Below are 18,606 nucleotides of genomic sequence, written 5' to 3'. Positions count from 1 at the left end.
AGCACTAAAGTATTACTAGTTTACCTTTAGTTTTTTTAGTTGTCCTTCTGTGTCAACTTCTAAAGAAGGAAACATCGACTTGTACTGGTGAGCAAGATTCTTAAATCTGTAAAATATCAACAATTTACTAGCACACATATTTTTAAAGTTGGGTCTTATTATATAACGACCTTTGGCTATAGGTCACACAGAATGCCACAAAACAAAAGGATTCTCTAAAAAAGATACAGGAGACGCATTTTCAACCTGTGAAGATGGACTGAGCAGTACCCTGTTAAAGCCAACTAGAGACCTGGTATATACCTCTTGTCCAGGCACCAGTTTGTCTGAAATCGCAAATGACAATATCTATACCACTACTCCTTATAGCTTCCTAATTCCCCCTACCTGTGTTTAAGGGGTATAGAAGCAGTAAGAAAAAGATTTCACGTTAAGCAAAAATCCCCGCCCACTTCTTGCTGTGTGCTTCAGTAGGATACCTTGAAGAAAATTCATCAAAGTCTGAAAGAAGATCACATATCCGAAGTCCTGTCCGTGCCGCTTTGGAAGAATAGGTTGGTCCAATCCCTTTCTTTGTTGTGCCAATACTAGTGAAAGAAGACAAATGAGTGGTATCAAGTCGTGAACTAAGAAGACTTACGGAGACACATACATTTTTAGAATGCATTAGAATAGAAATTGGTTGAAAGTATACTTTTTGCTTGACGACCAAAACCATTAAAAAAGACCCTCCTCTCTACTCCATTTATTTGCCCGTTTCTTTCTGTTCCTATGGCTGAGATGTAAAGGAACGTGGGGCTCTTGTATTTTTAATAGTCATTAAGATTTACTGTATTTTTCTAAGACGCCCCCATGTATAAGACACCCCATATTTTTGGGGACTCAGATTTAAGAAAATGGGGGGAAATGTATCCGTGTATAAGACGCCCCCTAATTTTTGACCTTATTTTTTTAGAGGAAAAACGTAGTCTTATACACAGAAAAATACAGTATTTTTCCCAAAGAAGCTGGCCATGCACACACACAAAAATACAACCTTCTATACAATTACTAAAGATAAATGAATGCTGTCCTTTGTGTCCGATCACACTCTCTTGCTTGTTTCTCCATTTCAAATGAAGAAAATAGTGGTGGTACCACAGATGCAACCCCCCACTTCTTAAGTTAGCGCCTGACTCACTAGTTGAAGGCCAATGGCACACCGAACTGAGACCAAGCACTCCTGAAGCCCGACTACGTGGATGAAACAGTGGTGGGAAAAGTGGCAGAAGTAATTACTCACTTTCAAATTACCCAAATGGTAGCCCTGCCCTTTCTATCTATCACCCTGTCTTGTTTTCTCTTACAGGGCACTCTTATTCTGGAGCCCTTTTGACAAAAGGTGGCACAGAAATATAAACGATAAACATAATGGGTAAGATATAAATAAGTTCTCTGACCTCCAGTTCTATGTTGCTATTCTGTCACATACTTGCTAACCAGATTTGTGGTGCTGTGGGGGAACCCAGTTAATTCACAGTTAATTTCCAATCTGCTCCCAATCTTCCTTCTCTGGACTTCACATCCACTAGGGGTCAGTCACCCTTCTTTGAGTCTGTGCTTCAGTTACATACTGTTAAGTGTGATTTCTTTCAGCAAGGGCATTATTAACAAAGTTTACACTACTGCACAACAAACAATGCACAGGACCAGAAAGCAGGGTACATAAAACTGACTTTTCATGCCGAACTGTATATGCCAACTTCCTACGCTCCAGTAGGTTTGCTTGTTTTCATTACTGCACTGCCAAATCTTTCAGAGCTGTTCTAAATAGGTCGACAAGGTATCACTTTCCAGCTCACTGACCTATCTACTATAACAGCCATTACGGGGGCATGACAGGGGTGGACTGGGAGGAAGAGAAGCATGACTGCAAGCATAGCCTGGTAAAATACTGGAAACCTTTGCCATCCACCATGAGTGGAAGACGGGTTTTGCTCCTAATAATGAGGAATTCACTTTTACTTGAAGCTGAATTTCCCCCACCACATGCTGTTCAGACACTGTGGGATTCTGGCATACCTACAACCTATCTGGAAGATAAACTGCTGCAAAGCTTCATGAAGGAGATATGCCTAGGGAACACTGTTGGGTCAGATTCCAACTACAGAAAAGAATGCATCTCCTTCTGTGGCCTGCCTGGGTGGGTTGAGACTAGCTATGAGCTGGACTACTTGCTGCATTTTTTATCAAGTCTCAGGGTGTGTATGCAACATTATTTCCATAGCACCATGAGGGCAGATATTATGAGTGGCAAATATTCCCACATATTGCTACACCTTATCTGATCCAGGATTAGCAGTAGCTTCAGTAACTCTACAAATATAATGGAGGAGAGGGGGAAATCCCAGTTGCTCTTTTTCCCAATTGCAGTTGCTTCTCCAAGCCCTAAACCAATCAATCAAAGAGCAATGAATTTGACTAGACCAGATTGCAAATATATTTTGGTCTAGTCACATAGCTGTCAACTTACAGATTTGAAAATAAGGGATCAGCAGCCAAAATAAGGGATCAACAATTACTTTGATTAAATACATATTTTGCTGCGTGCAAATGGCTTTAGATACCTATTAGGTCCATAAATGACCATATAGCATATATTCAACGCACAAAAAACAGCAACAATTTGTTGTTGACAAAGCACAGCTGGACATAGAAAGGGCCCCATTACCTTCAGTAGCTTATTTAAGGGACATCATCAATAAGGGACAGCAGCGGGACATGGCGCTGATATAAGGGACTGTCCCGCCAAATAACGGACGCTTGAAAGCTATGTCTAGTCAACTTCATTATTAAGGGAAACCTCTTGAACAAAGGAGCAGTGCAGAAGGAGAGACTGCCATACATCAATTTTGTTACCTCTAATATATATATAGCTTACATAGAGCTATAGCTTACATAGAGAATCAGACTGGTATTCCAACACCATTATATCTGCCTCTGGACAACTTTTTAATGTCCAAGTTGCAGAGGATATCAATAGTGCCCAAATTTCTCATAACTAGGAAGCAACATGTTGCCATTTCTGTGTAGTGTTACGAAGGAAGAGCCACCATGTTCTAAGATGCAGGACTTGTAGCAGAACATCTTGCATGGAGGTGGAAGAGCTAATAAGAAGAGTGGATATTGACCCAGGGACAGCCACCATCCTCAGCCTAACCGAGCTCATGAGCATTGCTAACAAACCAACTATTTTCTCCAGAACAGAAATAATTTGTTCTTCTTTTATAAACTCTAGATGACACTGATGTCAAAATGCCTCGTTCCAGTGTTTTTTGGCAATATCTCCAATCTTTTGGGGCACCTATCATTGATGAGGATTTCATGCAATGGCAGATGGCCTTTGAAGTCTTTCCCAACTCTATGATTCTACGATTTCCTGAACTGATCTTTGACTTATATATTCTGTTAAGCCAGATAAATTGTTGGGTTTTTTAAACCACAATTATATGCCAGTAGGTACCAAGAACTGAAAGTTCGATTCAGAAATACCATGGCTGATGTGAAAACTATTAAAGGGCTAGGAGTGAGTAAGTGGAACCACAGTTGAGCAAGACTTACTTTCAATTAAAACATACTAAGCAACAGGCTTTGTGGGATTTTTATGGGGAATAAAGCACAATATTGTCATGTGGAACTACTGTTTTAATTCTGCTTCCAGGTGATTGTGAAAGACCACTGCCTTGGCAGCACTGAAGTAGCCTAGAGCAGAAACAACCAGACTTCTTGTGAGATCAGCACCACATATACTATACCCTTGATATTTTGGTAATTATTTAAGGGCAATTAAAACTAAAAGTTTGCTGGATCAGACTTTTCTGAGCAGGAGCTTCCATTATGTCTGGGCCCCTATTATTCTCTTCAACATCCCACAGCATAATTATTACTCCATCCAGGAATTCAAAGGGTGCTGTCATGTTGCCTGTGGTCCCTGTAAATCCAGAGTTTGGTCATGCAGAGCTCTCTTGGAAGTCAATATGTATTTATCATTTTTATTTATTAATTAATATGCTGAGGAGATCAAATACAGGGCACCCTATTCTTACAGACTTAAGCCATATCTATGTAGCAGAATTCAGGTATACCAAGATGCATAATTACTTTTTCCCTTCTTGTGCTTGCCGCTGCACTTCTTGAAGTCCATCCACTGCCTGGTGAAAATCAAACACTGTACAGCACAGGAGAAGAATCAAAGGAGACAAAAAAAAAAAAAACAGTTTGGCTTTCAAGTATCACACACACATTATTTGAGTAGCAAAGAGACCAAGTTAAATAAGCCTTTGTGATTCTCAGTAACATCATTTCTGAGAGTCAAGCAACTGGATCGGATCCAGACATTGGATCCGTGATGTTTATGGAGTGCCTGCTCCAACTGCCTCTGTGTCTACATTTGTTTTGTTACCTTGTTAACATTGTAAGCTATTTATATTTTGAACGATATCTGGGGTTTGTTTTCCAGAAACAGCAGCATTAAATGCTAAATACTAAACTGCCAGCAACTTTTAAATGTATCTTAATAAAAAATAATTTCTACTACTGGAAGGTACAGGTAAATGCTCCCTCCTCGTTCTATTAAAATTAATAGGCTTTTGCACCACACTTGGCATTTTAATAGTGAAAGTTATTAACAAGAAATTGATGCATATAAAAGGATGTTGTTCTCAATACATAGTACTACTGATATTCAGCAGTTAGTAACTTATGCTAAATATATACATATATATATATATTTATTAGTATTAATTTTGTTGAATAATGAACTTAATCACAATATTGGCATTCACATAAGGGACTAGTTCAACAGAGGTGCCTGCTGGAGGAAGGGAAGGAGAAGGCAAATTTTGCAGAGCCCATCTCCCCCCTGCAGCTATTCTGGGGCTTTCCCCCTGCTTCAAAAACCCGTAACAGGTTTTCAGGGAGCTTCAGGAGCAAGGAGTAATTGGCAAGAATCACCTCCCCACCTCCGGTCAATGAACTCAATTCATGGGAAGTATTGAACCAACCCCATACATATTAAGTAGGGGGAGGTGGGGGGGTTTTAAACTCTTAATTATTGCACTGAGCATATTCAAATAGAGATTACTTGCCATCTATGTTATGAAACACAAACTCTCCTCAGAGCAAATAATGGGTATGGATGGCCAACAAAGATCCTAGAAATGCAAAGTGCCTATAATCTGTTTGTATATAAAGACTTTCTCTACCAGACTGCCACTTACCAATGTGTGCCCTGTCTGATATGATGAGTCTTTTCTCCCAGTCTCTTAAACCTGTCAGAAGAAATGCGGTGCCAGTTAGGTTTCTGTTCCCAAGAGGCTACAACACTGAGATACGAGTTTATTCAGTTGTCCTATCAGTTTAAAATTATTTATTTAAAGAAAAGAAACGCAGACACATCAAATGCAGCAAATACACATGTAATGTATTACGAGCAAAACCAAAATCAATCTGTGCTCCTTTATGGAGTGTTTTTTGTTAGGAGGGCAAAGTTCACATAGTAAGGAGCCCCCAAGATTGTTGGGTTGTTGTTGTTTTTTTTACACACAACTCCCTCCACAGCTATATTCAGCTAACTAAAGCACAAAAATACAGCCATGCTCTGGCTTCCAGGAGTGGCTTTTACCTCCTTTCATAGTAGGAAGCAGTTTTGTGTTTGTTTGTTTGTTTGTTTGTTTGTTTGTAACATTAATTACTCCTCCTTGCATTCAAGGATCTCAATTTTGTGACAGCATATTTACTCAGTTGTGATTTGCAAATGAGGATATGCTACATTAAGAGGAGCCTCCTCTGGATATTGCTCTGTCAGGCAATGTGTGGAACAAATTTCAGGAGCTCCTTACCAGGTGAACATTCCAGCAACTTTCATACAGTCTGTTTATTCGCTTGTGATTTGGATGTCATGTTTAAATAATAGTATGTCTAAAGCATCCTATTATTTGAATGCATGTAGGCTTATGCATCTGATGTTGGGAAAGATGGAGGGCACAAGGAGAAGGGGACGACGGAGGACGAGATGGCTGGACAGTGTTCTCGAAGCTACCAGCATGAGTTTGACCAAACTGCGGGAGGCAGTGGAAGACAGGAGTGCCTGGCGTCCTCTGGGCCATGGGGTCACGAAGAGTCAGGCACAACTAAACGACTAAACAACAACAAGGCTTAGGCATACTATTATTTAACCATGACCTGTAAATTTCCCTGATAAATGTGAAATTACCTGCAATGAGAAAAATACACTGCTTTTAAAGAAAACCAAAACATTACATACAAACCTTTTTTCTCATTTTTTTCAGCTTCTTCAAATAATCCTGGCAAATGTATGACTACCCCATTCCCTAAAAAAAAAAAAAAGAGAAATGTGTAATCGTGAGAGCAAATCATTACACAGTCATCTTTCAAAGTAATGCACAAAGCATTAGGGTACTAGCAGTTGTCCTAATGCTTAAGTCAGACCAACTGACAATGGACTAGGTCAAAAACGCTTTCCCAACTCCATTAACTGGAGTAATCAATCAGTCGTCATCATCATCATCATCATCATCACCACCACCACCAAATACTCTGCCCATCTGGCTGGGTTGCCCCAGCCACTCTGGGTGGCTTAACACATATAAAAACATAATATCTGTATCCAGGCATAGGCAAACTCGGCCCTCCAGCAATGGCAATCATGCTGAAGATACAGGAGGATTAGAAATGTGGAGGGATGGTAACAGCTGTTCCTTTTGTTCCCCACCCCCCACCCTGACCAAAAAACCCACTATGCAATTGCTTCTCTTTGAATCTTCTTGAAATTTCTTATTTTCCATACTAGTGACAGTCAGTAGGTCACCTGTGATATCAAAGGAGGGAAGAAAAAGCTGAGTGTTTAATCTTGTCTTACTGTTTAAACTTAACCTGATTCAAGCCGCAGTAGTGGAAACAATAAATGTTATTGCTCACGCAACAAAGAATCCATTTATAGCTGAATTTCCCCAACTTGAATCTCAAGTCTCCAAACAAGACATTTATACTTACCAATTAGAGAAATTGCCTTGGGATTAATTATACCACTAGGAAAGAGGTGAAAATCATATTCCTTTCCATCAACAACCACGGTATGGCCTGCATTATTTCCACCCTGCCAAAACAAATACAAAAAATGATTACTTAAATAATGTTAACCTGTTTTTGCTATAAGCAAAGAATGCTATTGATTTGGACTGAAAATATGTGTTCATGTTTCTTAATCGCATTCATAGTTAGCTGAATTCCAGCCTAATTATATTAAGGATTTGAACTGCTATTGTTATTCACTGTTCATCTGCTTCAGAGGGGGTGGGGAGGAGGGTGTCACATGATGGTGATCTGCTAAGACAAAAAAAGAAGAAAAACAGCACCACTGTCCCCCAAGTCACTTTACTTCCACCACTTAGGATTACTCTGTAACTGATTTACTGTAATTCAATATTCGTTTGTTGCCTTTTACTGTACTAAGGTAGGTCACATAAAACAGACTGCAGAGCTTTTCCATCTGCTCTGTTGTTAAGACCAGCTCTGCCAGGCTCCTCCTACAACTGTTATCCATATCAACCATTCCATCAGAGAAAAACTGGACTACATGGCTTCACCAGCTCTACTGCAAGAACACTCACTTTTGGCTCCTCTGCTCCTTGAAATCTTTCAGCTGTAGCTGCTAACTGAAACTTAATTTTCGCAAATTTCTTCATTGAGGGGGTCCTAAAAATATATGCTTGGGTGTGAGAAATTCAAATCTGCTATTTTTGTGACTACCGGGCAACATTTAGATTGATAAGTCTACGTAATCTTGCTTTTAGAAAACCAAAGAATATTTATTTTACCTTCTGTAAATGTCAGGTAATGTGCTATACACACACACACACACACACACACACACACACCCGCAACTTTACATACACTTTACTTACCAAGCAAAACAAAATTACATTAATGTAACCAAAATATAGTTTCTTGTAAGATTCTCCTCTCTGAAATATATCCATGGACATTTTGCATTTTGACACCATTAGGATCTGGAATGCACTTACTGTAGAAGTGAGTCCAGCTGTTATTACTGAATCTCTCTTATTTATTTACTCTTACTCAATAACTATACAAAAAAACTATGCGAAGTTTGTTTTTCCTACTCTTCTCTTACAGCTGTTAGCCTTTTCACAAGACACCTTAATTCTAATTAAAGGTGCCTTCTCCATTTCAAATTAGAAACACTTGCAATGCGTATGCACACAATCATCAAGGTGATGTGGGAATAAATGTGACTTTTAAGAGGGAAAAGAGCAAAACATATTTACTGAGCTGTGCAGCATGTGCTTTGTACACAAGTAGCCCAAGAGGTCTTTTTATGATTATGTAGACAAATTTCATAAGATGCCTTTTATATTTTCTGTGTCTACAATTATAAAAAAAGACTGCAGTGATTAAAAGTCTAGATTAAGAGGCATTAGACAGTAAAATTGCCTCTGTTCCCTTTCATCAAAATATAGAAATACAGTATTAACACCCCACTCACCCAGGCAAGTTATACAAGGAAGTGAGCTTTGCTATTAACTTGCCTGCAAGTATCATAAATTCAAACAACAAAGAAGATAAAACAAGTATCATTTGAACTTAATTTTCAGTTACTGACTTGATTGTTACCCAGGATAATAAACCTAAGATTTTGATGAGGGCACTGCAAGCCAGCCTTGTTTTCTTACAGAGCTTTGGTAACTTTAAACTTGACCTTCTCATATAATACGGGTGATCCTGGAGCAATTTTATCAGTACCCAAAGGAGAAGCCCAAGTTTAAAATAGCAATGTCACCATGTAGTTTTAAATCCTCCACAGATGTAAGGACTCCCATAAGTGAGGCTCTTTCTTCAGATGCAAACAGATGCCCGGGAGATAGATATAATAAACAAAGAAGCATAAACAAGGTTGCCTCTGAAATGTATTAAGGAACAACCTTTCTAGTCTTTTGAGATGTAATAATAATAATAATTTTTATTTATACCCCGCCCTCCCCAGCCAAGGCCGGGCTCAGAGCGGCTTACAAGCAATAATAAAAACAAGTTGAATGATTACAACTTAAAAACAAAATTAAAATACAACATTTAAATATTGAAACATTAAAATATTAAAATGTAGCCTCCTTGCAGGAGGAGAAGGAAAAGAAAAAAAGAAAGAGGGAGGGAGGGAATCAAATTGGCTCCAAGCCAAAGGCCAGGCGGAACAACTCTGTCTTACAGGCCCTGCGGAAAGAAATCAGATCCTGCAGGGCCCTGGTCTCATGAGGCAGAGCGTTCCACCAGGCCGGAGCCAGAGTTGAAAAGGCCCTGGCTCTGGTTGAAGCCAATCTAACTTCCTTAGGGCCCGGGACCACTAGGGTGTTGCTATTTATGGACCTTGAGGCTCTCCGTGGGGCATAACGGGAGAGGCGGTCCCATAGGTACGAGGGTCCTAGGCCATGAAGGGCTTTAAAGGTCAAAAGCAGCACCTTAAATCTGACCCTGTACTCCACCGGGAGCCAGTGCAGCTGGAAAAGCACTGGATGAATATGCTCCCATGGCAGGGACCCCATGAGGAGCCTCGCTGCAGCATTCTGCACCTGCTGGAGTTTCTGGGACAGCTTCAAGGGCAGCCCTGCGTAGAGCGAATTACAGTAGTCAAGCCTGGAGATGACCGTCACATGGATCACTGTGGCCAGGTCGGGGCGGGAAAGGTAAAATAAATTAAGATACCCACATTCAAAACCCAAGAAAGAGACTGAAATACAACCAATCATGAAACTATCATATTCCAATTGGTTAGAGCGTGATGCTGATAACACCAAGGTTGTAGGCTCAATCCCCGTTAAGGGCCAGCTGCATATTCCTTTTTTTTTAATTCATAATTTTTTATTCATATTTGCACATATATACAGGAAAAACATAAACAAAAAATCCACCACATACCTTATACAAATTATATCCACTTCACAAATCATAAATAAAATACATAACTGACTTAGTCTCAACTGAGCCTTGGACTTCCCTCCACTCCTTTGGTAAGTATCGAATAAATTATATAGTCGCGTACTTTTTAACTCTTTTACATAGGCCTTTCCCGCTGTTAGAGTTATTTCAACCCCGCCAGTGTCACCTGAACTTTAGATTCCATATACATTAAATATTTCTTCCAATTATCATGAAATTTCTGTTCGTCTTGGTCCCTTAATCTTCCTGATATTCTATCAAGCTCAGCATAATTTATCATTTTAACCTGCCACTCACTTATGTTGGGTATTACTTCTAATTTCCAATTTTGTGCTAACATAGTTCTTGCAGCTGTCGTGGCATATAGAAACAAGATCTTATCTTCTTTTTTAATTTCTTTACCGACCATTCCTAACAAAAAAGCTTCTGGCTTTTTGGGAAATGTATATTTCAAGATTTTTTAAAGTTCATTATAGACCAATTCCCAAAAGCCTCTCACTTTGCAACACGACCACCACATATGGCAGAGGTCACCTTCTACCTCTCTACATTTCCAGCATCTTTTATCCTTCAACTTATAAATCTTGGCTAATTTCACTGGTGTATGGTACCACCTGTAGATCATTTTCCACAGGTTTTCCTTTAGTGCCGTGCATGCTGTAAATCTCATATTCTTGTTCCATAGTTCCAACCACCTCTCAAAGTCGATGTTATATCCAATGTCTATCGCCCACTTAGTCATGGCCTCCTTCACCTCCTCATCTTTAGTATACCACTCCAGCAAAATATCGTACATCCTTGACAGTGTTTTGTTCTTACCTTCTATAACCTCCACATTAAATTTAGATTTTTTATCTTCAAATCCTACTTTCTTTTTGTCTTCTTTTAGCAGGTCATTTACTTGGTGGTATTGCAACCACCCAGTAAATAAATTTTTGATCTCTTCATATGGTCTAAGTTTAATCCCTTGATAAGGGTTATATAAGGGCCAGCTGCATATTCTTGCATTGCAGGGGGTTGGACTAGATGATCCTCAGGGTCCCTTCCAACTCTATGATTCTACATATCTGCATCTTCCCTCACTACTCATTTTATTTTCTCTGTCTTTCACGCTGTCAGAAGCAAGCTTCCTCAGGACTCATGGGGTTTTTGCTTTGTTTTTCTTTGCTTATGTTACTAGCCAGGCTGCCTCACTCTGGGTAATGAAAGGGCCAGTTTTAAAGTGGCAGATATTCATAGAATCAGAGTTGGAAGGGACCCCCAACTGGTCCAAACCGCCTCCCCCCTGCAATGCAGGAATCTCAGCTAAAGCATCCATGACAGATGACCATCCAACTCTGCTTAAAATCTTCCAAGGAAGGAGAGTCCACAGCCTCCCGAGGGAGACCGTTCCACCATTTAACGATAATAGGATAGCATTAAAAGGATGTCAATAAAGGCTGTTATTTGTATCAAAGGGGGTGCACGCATACTCAGAAGGCAGCCCCACTGTGTTCACGAAAGGTTATGTCCAGGTAAGTGCATGATTGTGGCTTTAGCTTATTTCACTAGGGAACAGTGCAGTGGGACAGAAACACTCACCTGTCCTCCGATCAGTCACATCACTGCTGCTTACCAGCTGATTCAAGAAGAGGAGCAAGGGGACATGACATTTCTCCCCATCTACTTCCCAGTGAGCAGCAGTGACTGACCTGCAACCAGGAGAGCACAGCTACCCCACCACTGGCTTATTATTTTTTACCACCGTTAATGGAATCTTTCAAGAAGTTGGAGATGGCGTTTGTAAGTGGTCCATGTTTCACAAACATACAGTAAACAGGCGAACTAGTATCAGTGTACTGGATGAAGCAAAGATCACCAGTGTTGAAGCAATGATTCTTCAACATCAACTTCGTTGGACTGCGTCATGTTGTGTGGATGCCAGATTATAGTCTTCCAAAGCAACCACTCTACTCCGAACTTAAAAATGGTAAGCGTAATGCTGGTGGTCAACAAAAGAGGTTCAAAGACTCTCAAGGCAAATCTTTTTTTAAAAAAGTATGTTGTATAAACACCGAGAACTAAGAAATACTGGCTTGCAGGTGCTCCAATTAGAGAACAGCCTTTACCAAAGGTGTCGTGTTTTGAAGACGCTCTCAGGACAAAAGGGAGAAATGCCCTAAGAGGAAGGCATGCTTGGCAAATCCACACCGTGATCAACTCCTGCCTGGGAACCAAGGTCACTTATGGACTCATTGTTAAAACTGTGTTTATGGAAGACAATCTTACTCAGCTATGAGGGATTGCCAAAGAGAGAGAGAAAGAGAGTTTTTTTTTACCACCATGGGTGGTGCTACTTAGATTTTCTGGCACCAAAATGTATCAGATCACCCCAGTAAAACACCAGTGTTAGGCTATATAAATAATTTAACCCATAAGACTTGGGAGTTCAGATTTTGTTTAACACTACATAAAGTATAGACACTTGCCCTCATTCTTAATTTAAAGCTTTCCCCATCACTTGATAAAATGTATGACAGCATACTAGCTTTCATTTTCATAGGTAACTCTGTGGTATTAAAAGCCAGAAATCTGGCTCTGCTCTTAATCCTGTTTTTTTGTTTTTTAAAATGGGATTATGCTGACTACCTTTCAAACCTCTAGTTAAAGAGGTATTTATTAGTGGCAAGATGAAGATTTTTGTAAAAATTATCAACTCACATTTGAGTACTCTTGAGAGGTGAACTGACACAAACCTGTTTGAGAGTAAGCACCAGTGAACTCAGATTTACTGAACTCGGACATATTTCTCAACTCAGAACTGTGCTGTTAAAATGCTTGGGTGTATTAGTGAGACCTCTCATTTTTTATTTCTTAACATCTCTCTTTGACTTCATTCTTCAGTTACCTTCCCACCCCATCCCAACACCTCATTCTGACATGAGGATGTGCTCAACATCTTCCACAGGGAATACAAATAATATATTCAGCTTCTTTCTCCCCTGCCCCTCCATCTAACTGTCCAAGTGCCTCTTATTCAAAGAAATTTTAACTGTTCAGCTTAAAAGAATTTAAGATGCATGTTGCTGAACACATTGTTCAGTTGCTTTGCTTGTTTAGCCCGGTTTGTGCTCCTTCTGTTCTCAGTTGGGCAAGACTTTCTCTTTTTAAAGGAAGTATTCTTGCCTTTCATAATTTCCTTGATTTTGCTCATAAAGCAGCTGGCATCCGCTTGAATTTCATAATCTGTGGTAGAGATTCTATCTGAGCCTCTATTATTGTGGTTTTAAAGAACCTCCATGAATCCTGAAAATATATTTTCTACTTCCTCTTTCGAGATGAAATGTTTAAGAATGTACCTTAACTTCCTGAGGATTTAATACTGTATGCTAAACAATTGATGACCCAATAAAAGCATTGACTGTACTGAAAAAAGCTCTAAACAAATTGAGAACTATGAAAAGAAAACAAGGAGTGGGAATATTTGGGAGAATATTTTTTTAAAGAAGGTATCAGGGTTAACTGGCGAGTGAGATAAGCTTATGATCAGTAGTTGACTAGACAAGGGATTAGAAAGGATGGAGAAAGGGACAGGATAAAAATGTAAGGAGATGTAGCAAACTAAAGAATATAAATTAGGATGCCAATGAAAGATAAGTCGGGAAGTCTTTACTTACTATAAGATGATGAATGGATGTACTGTAATATGTTTTATGTAATTTGAAAAATGTATAAAAATAAAGTGGGGGGGAGAGAACTATGAAAAACACAGAGAAATTTAAATTCACTGACGGAAAACAAACTATTTAAAAATTCCACATCATTACTAACAGTTTCACTATTGAAAAACTATCATAAGATTTAAAAGTGAGATCATAAGAGCAAGCTGGATCAGGCCAGTGACCCATCCTGTTCTCACAGTGATCAACCAGATGTTTATAGGAAGCATGCAAGCAGAACCTGAGCTTTTAAAAAAAATGTAAAGAGATAACCTGAGAGTTCTTGCTATGGTATCAGCTTCCCTCCAGCCTTAATATGATGCCACTGAGAGTAGACACTAAGGGATTTCAAGCACAGTATAATAAGTATTCATACCCAGCATTATTTCTCAGTTGCATTTGCAACAGGTGTGGCCATGCAAATTCTAGATGAGTGTCTGGATGCTACAGGAATGATGCCCAACATACTGAGGCTGAATCTTGGTAAGTTGGAGATTTTGTGGCTAAACAGTCCACCATTCCAGGAGCTGTGCAATTTGGGAAGAGTTGCACTTCCCTTGAAGCAGATGACATGTAGTTTAGGGGTGCTCCTTGATACATCTTTGTTGCTGAAGACACAAGCAGCTGTGTGGTTCTTGGTCCAGCTGGTGAATGCTAGGTGCCAAGGTTCTTACCACGAACCTGTAACACTGCTCTTAAAAGCAAGGCATTAGCTGTCAATCAGCTTCTTGGCCAGGTTTAAGGTTTCAGTAAAAAGTAAAGGTACCCCTGCCTGTACGGGCCAGTCTTGACAGACTCTAGGGTTGTGCGCTCATCTCACTCTAGAGGCCGGGAGCCAGCACTGTCCGCAGACACTTCCGGGTCACATGGCCAGCGTGACAAAGCTGCTCTGGCGAACCGGCACCAGAGCAGCACACGGAACGCCGTTTACCTTCCCGCTATAAAGCGGTACCTATTTATCTACTTGCACTTAAGGGTGCTTTCGATCTGCTAGGTGGGCAGGAGCTGGGACCGAACGACGGGAGCTCACCCCACCGCGGGGATTCGAACCTCCAACCATGTGATCAGCAAGTCCTAGGTGCTGAGGTTTTACCCACAGCGCCACCTGTGTCCCTAAGGCTTCAGTACTAACCTACAAAGCCCTAAACCTAAACAACTTGGGACCACCTCCAAAAGGATCTCCCAAAGCTAGGTGAATGGGCACTAAAATGTCAACTGCAATTCACTCTAAACAAGTGCAAATCGATGCACACTAAAACAAAAACATAAATCCTATATAATACAGAGTCTGAACTGTCGCCACATGTCAAAAAGGTTACTGTAGCTAGACAATGTTGCAAAAAGGAAACCAAAATTATCAGGAGTGGAACAACTTCCCCATAAGAAAGGTTACAACATTTGGAACTTTTTAGTTCAGAAAAGAGGTGAACAGGACAGTTATGACAGAGGTGTATAAAATGACTTGTGGCGAGAAAGCAGGTATGTTTTTCTCCCTTTCTCATACTATTAGAATTCAATGAACCTGAATGTTGGAAGGTTTTAGACAGACAGAAGGAAGTATTTCTTAACACAGCGCTCAGAGAAATCCACTGCCACGAGATGAAATAGTTGGCAAAACCAGCTTTAAAAGTGGGGTAGATAAATTAATGGAGCATAAGGCTGTCAATAGTCAGTAGCCATGAAAGCTATATACTAGCTCCACTGTTGGGAGAAAATATGCCTTTCAATAAAAGTTGTTGGGAATCACAAGTGGGAAGAGTGCTGTTCAACTAATTTCTGCTTGTGGGGCTTCCCATAGGTCCAGCCACTGTGCTAGACTTGGTGGGCCAATTGTCTGACCCAACTAGCCTGTTCTTAGGTTACCTAACAGAATGTCCTATTCATACAGACCTGCCCAATAACTAAGTTCTTCTACTGAGCCTTCCCAGGTCATGGAACAACTTGCATTGTGGTGGAACAACCTCCTCTCCAAAAGAAAGGAAGGCTGCCATTTCACTGCCTGCTAAAGAGCCATCTGTTTTCTGAGGCCTTTTCCCTGACCAGTTATGTTGATGATCTTATCTTTTATTTGTACTTCATGGTTTTTGTGAACCACCTTGTGATATGTTATGAAAAGCACTAGACAGATATTTTAAATAAACTGATGAAGTGCTCTGGTTAGTTAGAAAGTATGCCCAGGCAGAAAACAATTAACTGATAGCAACATGAATTTATCAGAATAATTTCTTTAGTGCCATGGAGAGGACCCGTCTACAGATTTATTTGCATTTAACAAAATTTATAAAACCACCTGACTGTAATGAAACCTCTAAGTGGTTCACATGAAATATTAAAATTATAAATAATACCACTTCAAAACGATTCAAAGCATTTAAAAATAAATAAAATTAGTAGTAAAAGGGAGTAAAACATTTCAACAGTGACGTGCCTGGATAGGTTTCCTTCAACAAAAAGGTTTTGAGCAGACCTTGAAAAGAGTCCAACAAAGGCACCTGATGTCAACAAGCAGGGAGTTCTGAAGTGCAGGCACTGCCTACATTTTATTAGGTTGATTTCTTACCAGTGGCGTAGCGTGGGTTGTCAGCACCCGGGGCAAGGCAAGTAATTTGCACCCCCTAACCCGTGGATTTTAGCACTCGAGCCAGGTAGGGGCAGAGAGCTGCGAGTGCGAGCCCCCCCGATGCTGCGCCCGGTGCGGCCGGCCCCCCTGCACCCCCCACGCTACGCCACTGTTTCTTACAACTGCAAAACATGTATTTTGTGGTGCCTGTAACAGTGACAGTTCCACAGACCAAAGCAGTCGAGAGTGCATACATGGGGTAAGGCAATCCTGCAAGTAAACTGGCTCCTAGCCGTTAAGGGTTTTATATGCCAACGATAACACCTCGAACCTGGCTGGATGAGGCTCCTGTTCAGAGAGAAGCCACTAGATGATTACTAACTGCAATTGAAAGATGTTCCCAAGTCCCAGAGTGACATTTTCACAAACCCCACAACAAGACCGATAGTGGAAAGAACTGGATAGTGGAAAGAATACACAACTTTCATATATCTGGTTTATTTCACCATTCCTCAAGTGAGTGCACACACACACACACAGCTCATTTTATCATCACAACCACTCTGTGAAGTAGGCTAGACAGAAAATGTGACTACTCCAATTGGCATAATGGCTATGAACCCCTATCTCCCCAATCCTAAATCTATACTACCGCTGCCACCCTCGCCCGGCTCATTTAGAGTCTTAATATGTGACTGGAGAAGGGAAGCAGAAGAATAAAGAAACACTGCTACCTTCGTCACATTTAGCTTGGCCCACAATAATGCACGGATAGCATACTATGTGTGAGTGTTGGGCTGCACTAGTCACCTTCAGCAACCTTCCCTTGCAGAAGGCCGTCACCTGACACCTGCTGCAAATACCCGCCCCCAGCAGATTCACTACTGTCCAGACACACAGGTTCTGGCACTGAGACCATGCTTGTCTAGATCTCGGGATCTTATGTCATTTATCGCCAAGGGTCAGCTATTTCTATTTGTAGCTCAAGGCGTGCAGGCTTACGTTCCTCTTCCCAAGCGGCATTCAGTCTGCTCTGTGCTGTAGCAGCCAGGGAGGACGCAAAGTAAGGTGGGTGGGAAGAAAGTGAAGAAGGAGAAATATGGTGTGGGGGGGGGGGAGAGAGGAGGGGAAACAATAAGGGTTAATGCACCAAAATCATAGAACTGTAGAGTTGGCAGGGACCCTGAGGATCATCTCCTCCAACCACCTGCAAGGCTGTCCCCATGCAGGGAACAAACCTGCAACCTCGGCGTGAACATCACCACGCTCTAACCAACTCCAAAATAAAATAATAATGATAATGATAATAATAATAATAATAATAATTCCTTGTTGGCATCCATCTGTCTCAAGAGACAATGGAAGAATGCACCATCTGGGGTAAGGTCAAACCACTGGAGAGTTACAGCAGCTAATAATATTAGTAACAGTAAATAAGTGGAAAGGAAGAGGAAATGAGAGCAGGAATACGACCCAGGTTAAAATATCAACGCAGCCATGAAACTCAGTCAGTGGCCGTGACCTTGGGCCAGTCGTGCTTCTATCAGCCTAGCCTACACCGCAGGGTTGCTGTGCGGATAAAAAGAGGGTGGAAACCCCGGGGAAAGGCTAGAGTCTTGAAAGGGAGAATGGAAGGATTTGAAACGGCGGCAACTACCATCGCCACCATATAAGCGGGACAGGATAGAAAGGTCACAAATGCAAGAGCAACAGAAAAAGCGGCAGCGAGTCTTTCGTGGCTGAAGTGCCACCACCCACCTGGCACCTGCAGACGACGTCGGCCTCCGTGGCCAGCAGGTCCACCACCTTGCCTTTGCCTTCGTCCCCCCACTGCGAGCCCAGCACCACCGTCACCCGGTTGCCGCCGGGCTCGCTCCGCAGCCGCTTCAGGCCACCGGCGCCGGCTGGGTGAGGGGCGCGGTCATTGGACGCGGCCGTCGCCGCCCGAGTGCCCGACATGACGCTGGCTGGACGGCTCTGTCGGCGGCCTGAGAGGAATCCCTTCTGCTCGCACGAGCCCACCTCGAATGCCCGTTCGCCCGCTCTTCGCCTTTTTGTGCCGGCACTCGGCCAATCGCGGCGGCCGGAGCACTGACGTTAGACAAGGGGAGGAGCGGGGTTGGGTATCTACGAGCTGGAGGTGGGGCGGGCGAAGCAGTTGGGGGCGGGCCTACGGGCGTCGCCAAAGGGCGCGCGAAGCGTTCCTGAGGGGAAAGGGCGGTTCGCCTCAGACGAAGCAGGCCGTGGCGGTTTAGAAGCTGTTACCCCCTACCCCCCCAAAAAAAATTCGAAATAAAATTCATTACGCATTTGAAATAACCATTCAAACCGAGCATT

General features: G+C 41.6%; 1 protein-coding gene and 1 long non-coding RNA gene across 2 annotated transcripts in view; one reads left to right on the top strand and one right to left on the bottom strand.

The window, feature by feature from the left end:
* The window catches only part of ADSS1 (adenylosuccinate synthase 1), a 28,970-nt gene extending 10,662 nt beyond the window's left edge, over positions 1 to 18,308 (bottom strand). The window contains exons 1-7 of the mRNA XM_082218498.1: positions 18,028 to 18,308; positions 7,054 to 7,156; positions 6,309 to 6,371; positions 5,259 to 5,309; positions 4,141 to 4,207; positions 480 to 587; positions 25 to 106 (exon numbers count right to left, since the gene is read on the bottom strand). Coding sequence (XP_082074624.1) covers positions 25 to 106; positions 480 to 587; positions 4,141 to 4,207; positions 5,259 to 5,309; positions 6,309 to 6,371; positions 7,054 to 7,156; positions 18,028 to 18,228 — 675 coding nt within the window. The 5' untranslated portion in view covers positions 18,229 to 18,308. The remainder of the gene's footprint in view (positions 1 to 24; positions 107 to 479; positions 588 to 4,140; positions 4,208 to 5,258; positions 5,310 to 6,308; positions 6,372 to 7,053; positions 7,157 to 18,027) is intronic.
* Positions 602 to 3,852, top strand: LOC309531263. Its single transcript, XR_014219183.1, has 3 exons — positions 602 to 1,252; positions 1,349 to 1,414; positions 3,701 to 3,852. It is a non-coding gene; the product is annotated as an uncharacterized lncRNA (long non-coding RNA).
* Positions 18,309 to 18,606: the final 298 nt, after the last annotated feature.

Source organism: Podarcis vaucheri, assembly GCF_965113315.1.
Source record: "Podarcis vaucheri genome assembly, chromosome: 1".
Classification (NCBI taxonomy): domain Eukaryota; kingdom Metazoa; phylum Chordata; class Lepidosauria; order Squamata; family Lacertidae; genus Podarcis; species Podarcis vaucheri.
Note: the sequence above shows the minus strand (reverse complement) of the source record. Positions and strands in the feature narration are given on the sequence as shown.